At 41.7% G+C, this 6,422-nt stretch overlaps 1 protein-coding gene across 1 annotated transcript; it reads left to right on the top strand.

The window, feature by feature from the left end:
* The first annotated feature begins 1,782 nt into the window (after positions 1 to 1,782).
* On the top strand, positions 1,783 to 6,422 carry LOC125013919 (2-epi-5-epi-valiolone synthase-like). Its single transcript, XM_047594876.1, has 5 exons — positions 1,783 to 2,009; positions 3,332 to 3,962; positions 5,493 to 5,732; positions 5,868 to 6,120; positions 6,212 to 6,422. Exons 1-5 carry the CDS (start codon positions 1,864 to 1,866, stop codon positions 6,298 to 6,300), a joined length of 1,359 nt encoding a protein of 452 aa, XP_047450832.1. The 5' UTR covers positions 1,783 to 1,863; the 3' UTR covers positions 6,301 to 6,422.

Below are 6,422 nucleotides of genomic sequence, written 5' to 3'. Positions count from 1 at the left end.
AAACAGAATGTTTAACCATGCAGTTGGTCAAGATAAAGCATATACTGCCGGGTGGTTTAAACTAAGCCATACCTTAGCATTCAGTTTGTTACAGTAAAGTGGATTACAAATATAAAATCTATAAAACAAAAACAGGAGAAATGCGCAAATTGTACAGCACAATGTGGGTGTGTGCACGATGTGTTCCAGTACAGAGGGGTCACTGATTAACTGTAAAGCTAACACAAAGCTGGATTCTCTTCAAAATCTACTAAATATTTCTCTCTGTTGGTTAACTGAGATGAACAAGTCTTTAATTTTAAGGCCATTTGGGCTGTGACAGTGCTACACTCAATTAAAAATTAAAAGTCTCTCCTCGGTGCCCCTTACAAAGCCTGTATGTGATAGTGGGTTGTTCAGTTAGGTTTAATGCTACTTAGATTTAAGTTTTATTGAGCAATCCATCTCCATTACACACTTCCAGCGTTGCCTTCCCGGCGCCCAGCATTGTTAATGGTGCTCTGGAAAATTGAAACAGCTTCTCTGAAAATTTAAGGGAGTAACTCATCTAGAAGAGACTCAAGTGGGTGTTGGGCAATTAAATTTTTATGCAGACAGTGGTGCTGTCTGCACTTCGGGAACTCTGCTGCTCATATTGTCCTTTCAGAGAAAACTAACCGTGGAGGAGAACATGGCCATGTTGGGCTGTGCAGACAGCGCCATCTGTTACGAGCCACTAGGGGAAATGGGGTGTAACATGAAAAGAACCAGGTGGCAACAGGTTTGAGAACTGGACGGAGAACATTTACCGAGAGCGGACTTAAACAAAACAAGAACATAAATAAGGAAACGCAGAAGCAAGCAAGCTTTTAAACAGCACTCCTGACGGGGACGGCCGAACATCAGGCTTGACTTTAAAGTTGTCCAGGCCCGATAACTTGAGGCAGATTACACATACGCAGAAAGGTTCTGGCCGTTTAAAACCATCTGCACTTATAACCATCCCCGTGTGTGGCAGGGAACGGGGCGGATCCAGCTCTGCCCTGCGTTCTGACAAGTTCAAGAACAGGAGCAGTCATCTTTCCTGTGATGAGTCATACCTGCCCGACACAGGAAGCATTGTTTGACGCGATTAAAAAAAAAAAAAAAAAAAAAACCTCGAAGCTCTTACATGAGTCATTAACATTACAGCTTAGAGCTGGCAGTGATTTGTGGTTGGAGAAATTAATCTCTCATAAGGTCATACTATTTACATAACTTCTCTGATCTTCTATTTGACTTGGCCACCTCCACCAGATGGCTCTGCAGCTCCTCCGCCTGCCTGTCTGCGCTCTTGTTTGCACGAGTTAATGCTCAAGAGTTATATACAGTACAAGAGTAAAGCGAGCGTCCGTTTACCCCTGTATAAATACATCATGGCAGCCGGTGAGAGCTTCTGCAGCTGAACATGGGGAGATGAGAGGTGTGAGCTATTCCTGAGAGCTACCCCTGTTGTCTTCCACCTCTGATCTTTAAACATGAAGACCTTTAAAAAACAATGTGGTGCTGTCTCAATTTTTGCAACACGTTTCCATGCATATATGTAAAAAAAACTTACAAAAAACTTACAAAATTACCAATGTTTTCTTACTGACTTAATGTGGAATTACATATAGCTTACATGTCTTCAAAATTCGACATTGTTATAATAAATAGAAAACAGCTTTCACAGTTACAGCCGCATTAGCCTTACAGAGTAACTATATGCCAACATGCAGTCCCGTCCAGCAGACAGGAGTAAAGGGGTCGAGGGGGTGGTTATGAACTTTATGTTGAACCACGATCCTCTTTCCTGACGTCCTGTACGTCAGGTCCGTAAAGCATGACAGTGTGGGCTGGAGGCATATGGCAGGCCGGGACTCTTGGAACATGATTTCAAACTCCAGCTGTTCACAACAAACTAAGTTTAATCTGGTTCAAGTGAAGGGAACATGGACTCGACAAGTCGAACAGCGTCAAGTGGAAGAGGGAAGGTTATCAGACGCTAAAATGTGAGTATAGAATTAAAAAAAATAATAAAAATGTTGTGAGATTTCTTTTCTGTATTACTGTATGTAATATTAATGTGAACCACCTGACAACATTAATGAGTTTATGTGGGAAATCTAATCTGGTTGTTCCACAAATTAAATAACCCATAAAGTAGCACAAAGTTGAGTTTTCCAAAGCATGTTCTCCTTTTAGATTTGCTCATTGGACATATTGTTCACTATGCACACTCCTCGCCTATATGTTCATTTGTATGTTCCTTGGGCAGAGGGAGGAGAAATGCCTTTCTATTTTGGGTTGCAGTGACTCATGTGAATCTGGTGGAAGATATATTCAGGTCCTGTGCTTCAAGGCCATGAAAACGCTTTGTGAGCCTAATAGCGTAATCCTGAGCCATATTTGAATGTTTTTGGAAAACAAGAAAAAACACCATTTTCAGCAAGCACATTGGTATTTTTATTGATATTGTAACAGTCAGTCAAAAATTTACTTAAGCAAATATACTATTAGGCTAACGACACACTGTTGTTACAGTTTGAAAAGTTTGGAGGGAGTTTTGGTGTTTTCATGCGAGAGATGTCTGTACTACTTTTTTTTTATTATTATTCCTATGTGCTCTTCACAAAGTCAAATTATAATACACTGTAACTACATATTTTTTTTTTTTTTTTTTGTCTTGTTTATTGCTTTTTGTGGTGGATTGGTTTAGTTGTTCATGGTGATGAAAGAAAGCAAACGATCTATATAATATTATACTGTATATAACTACATTCTGTCAGCAGGTGTAGTTTAAAAATCCCATCAGTTGTTGTTGTGGCAGAAAAGACCATCTTATACAGTTTTTGTATGTCAGTACCTGCTTCATTGGATTAGCTCGGATTGTATCAATTTGAAACTTTGAAACATGAAATCAAGTCGTAGAAACGAAAATAATCTTAAAGGGGCTTTCTGGACTATTCATAGAGAAAGAAAAGTTACATGTAGATTCAGTGATTCCCTTCCCTTTTAAATAAATATTTGCAAAGCTAATATTTTAAAGTATGCTGAATTGTGTACATCATGTTTACTTGTTTTGTGCATTACTGCCCCCTGTAGGTCAGTAGAGTCCTATGCTAAATAGCATATTACTTTGTCCTAAAGGTCCTAGATAATACACTTTAATATGACCAAAATGAAAGCACTCTTTGCACAATGATGATTGATACTGCTGCTGATAACAGAAGTATAAATGCAGAGTGAAACAGAAGCAGCCTGTGATAGCACTGGAGCAGGTCTTTATAGATATTTGCTGCAGACTAATAATCTGTTTTTGGAAATGTTCCAGCTATGAGAACAAGTCAGAACAAGGAGTTTCCTGGACAGTGGTCAGCCCCATTGTGTTCACCTACCGAGTTATTCAGTGTAAAAACATACTGGATCCCAGTAATGACACACTGCTCTGGGGTCATATAGGAGATGAAGCCCTTAAAGGGGCCTTGAGTAATTCCAAGCCTGTGAAGCGTTTTGTTGTCATTGATGAGACTGTCAGTGAGCTGTATGGCTCCCAGCTTACTCGGTACTTTGAGGCCAGAGATGTTGTCTGCAAGATTCTCCCTCTGCCCACTACCGAAGAGAACAAGTGTATGGAGCTGGTGACCAAGATCCTGGAGGAAGTTCATCAGTTTGGCCTCGACAGACGCTCAGAGCCGATTATAGCCATCGGAGGTGGCATGTGCCTGGATGTGGTGGGCTTGGCGGCATCTCTCTACCGCAGGAGGACTCCGTACATTCGAGTCCCCACCACTTTCCTGGCCTACATCGATGCCAGCGTGGGGGCAAAAACTGGGGTCAACTTCGCCGGTGGGAAAAACAAGCTGGGAAGTTACGTCCCACCGATGGCAACGTTCTTAGACTGCTCATTCTTCCGAACCCTCCCTCCACGTCAGATCTCTAACGGGATGGCAGAGATGTTAAAGGTGCTCGTCACTGCATGATCGCTGGTCATGAGTGAGTGTTGGTCTGGCATGTCATCAGAATCTAACAGCTTACTTCAAACTGCCCCCATTTTGTGGTTTTAATATCTACAGCACAGATATGTGGCCGAGGCAAGTGTCCGTAGTTGCATGTTTTGACAAAAGCTGACTTCCTTCCTCCTTCAGACCTGAATGCCGGTGAAAACTATGAATGAGAGGGCAGAAGTCTCCCCAACTCCGCAAATATATCATGGTTTCTACAGACCTGTGTACATTAACACATTTTGATACATGTAAAATATGAAAGGTTCTGTTTACTGTGCACAATGACTTCAGGCAAACGTGTAGTTTACTTAACAGGAACCTCGAATATGAGTTGAAGATTAACCAGTGGGAAATCACAATTAGCACACTTTTCTTTTGTGATCCTTCTAGTGTGAAGTGGAAGTTTAAAATCTCTTGTTTGGCTTTAAACATTAATTTTCTGTTCATTTTGTTTCAAAGAAAGCTTCAAATTTGCCTCTTCAGAGGTTCTGTTTACAAACCAGGAAACGAATAAAAACTTACAATCTAGGGAACAAATGGACTGCAAGACAGGAAGCGTATCCAGAAACACAACTACAAAAACAGGTCGAGACCAAAACCAAGACGACAACTCAGGAACATGAGGAAATGAGCGGTAGGACAAACAGGAGGGACATCACAGACAACTGGACAGAGAACAAAGGGAAAGGCAGAGCTATATATACACATAGACGGAGAGGTTAACAAGACACAGGTGAAACTAATGAGGGCGAAGCACACAGGGAGAAACCAGTCCAACAAAGCGGGGAAAACACAGTCAACAAGACATGAAACACTGAGGAAGAACTTTACTAAATAAAAACACAAAAATAAAAAATAAAAAATAAAAAAAATAAAATAAAAAAATTTTGATCAAAACATAGATGAAATTGTGCATATAACAATCCCTTGCATGGAACTGTTTATCATGAGATTCATTGCATTATGATAGATACTGTACACCGATCAGCCATGACATTATGACCACTGACAGGAGAAGTAAATAACACTGACCATCTTGTGTTCTGCTAGGAAACTTTTGAACCTGACATTCATGTTGGTGTTATTTATACATGTACCACCCACCTAGACCAAACCAGACACCCCCACCCCATTAGCAATGACACTCCTTGATGGTAGCAACCATTCCCAGCAACAACTAGGAGCAACTAAAAAGACACGAAGAACAGTGCAAGGGGTTCACTAGATCCCAGACTGATCAAGTATCTATGGGATGATCCACAGAGGACCCTCTTCTCAACCCATAGGACACAAAGGCCCCCACTAACAACACCACAGGACTCCTTCAGAAGGCCCATGTCTATTACCTGATCAGTCACAACTGTTTTGAAGATGCACGGGAGACCTACACAATATTAGGAAGATGGTCATAAAGTTACGCCTGATCATGTACGTATGTCTTTCCCACCATTTGTCTCTAACCACTGCCGTTGTGTCGATGCGTTTCAGATGGCCCTGATGAAGCACAGGGGCCTATTTGAGCTGCTGGAGTCTGAGGGCAGCATGCTGCTGAACACCAAGCTACAGTCCTGTGAGACCAGCGGCAGCTCCGAATCAGAAGACAGCGCCACAGCATCCATGCGCATCGCCATAGAAACCATGCTGGAGGAACTGGCTCCTAACTTGTGGGAGGACGATCTGGACAGGCTGGTGGATTTTGGTCACCTCGTCAGTCCTGAGTTAGAAATGGTCAGGAAGTGTTTTTTTTTTTTTTTTAGTATATGCTAATATTTTAGAAGATCAAGTAGAGTCAAAAAGGTGCTGATTGAGTTATAATGTATGAATTTGTGAAGACGTACAAGCATTTGTTTTCTGATTGCACAGAGGGTACTGCCAGCGTTGCTTCATGGTGAGGCGGTCAACATCGACATGTCCTTCATGGTGTACGTGGCCCACCAAAGGGGGCTTCTGACAGCAGACGAGAAGAACCGCATCATCCGGTGCATGCTGGGTCTGGGGCTGCCTGTGTGGCACCAGGACTGCACCCTGGCTCTGGTGCAGAAGTCTCTCAAGGAGCGTCTGAAGCACTCTGCTGGCTCTCTGAGGATGCCTCTACCCACGGGACTGGGGAGTGCAGGTAAAATAATGCCCGCCTATATCACAGTCTGCCAACAGTCTTCGAGCATTAGTAAATTGGTAAAAAAAGTTCTAATTTTTTCATTTTGTAGAAATCTTCCATGACATGATTGAAGATGATATCCTTTGCAAAGCTTACAAAACCTGGACTGATGAGCTTTCCTCTACTGGGAACAAGTGAAAAGAAATGTGTGTAAAGCTGTATGTAAAACAAATGAAAGCATTGCTTTAGCAATAAGTAACAGATGGATGTTTTAAACAATAAATAGAATATATCTAAAGAAATCAGAATTAAGATTCTCT

The sequence above is a fragment of the Mugil cephalus genome, chromosome 1 (genome assembly GCF_022458985.1).
Source record: "Mugil cephalus isolate CIBA_MC_2020 chromosome 1, CIBA_Mcephalus_1.1, whole genome shotgun sequence".
NCBI classification, from domain to species: Eukaryota; Metazoa; Chordata; class Actinopteri; order Mugiliformes; family Mugilidae; genus Mugil; species Mugil cephalus.
This window is presented reverse-complemented; position numbering and strand designations above follow the sequence as displayed.

Excerpts from the sequence above, each read along its gene's own strand:
- LOC125013919 (XM_047594876.1), top strand. The coding sequence starts at position 1,864 with ATGGCAGGCCGGGACTCTTGGAACATGATTTCAAACTCCAGCTGTTCA. Across the intron at positions 3,963-5,492 it reads GGATGGCAGAGATGTTAAAG|ATGGCCCTGATGAAGCACAG; the intron begins GTGCTCGTCACT and ends GATGCGTTTCAG. Across the intron at positions 6,121-6,211 it reads CACGGGACTGGGGAGTGCAG|AAATCTTCCATGACATGATT; the intron begins GTAAAATAATGC and ends TTCATTTTGTAG.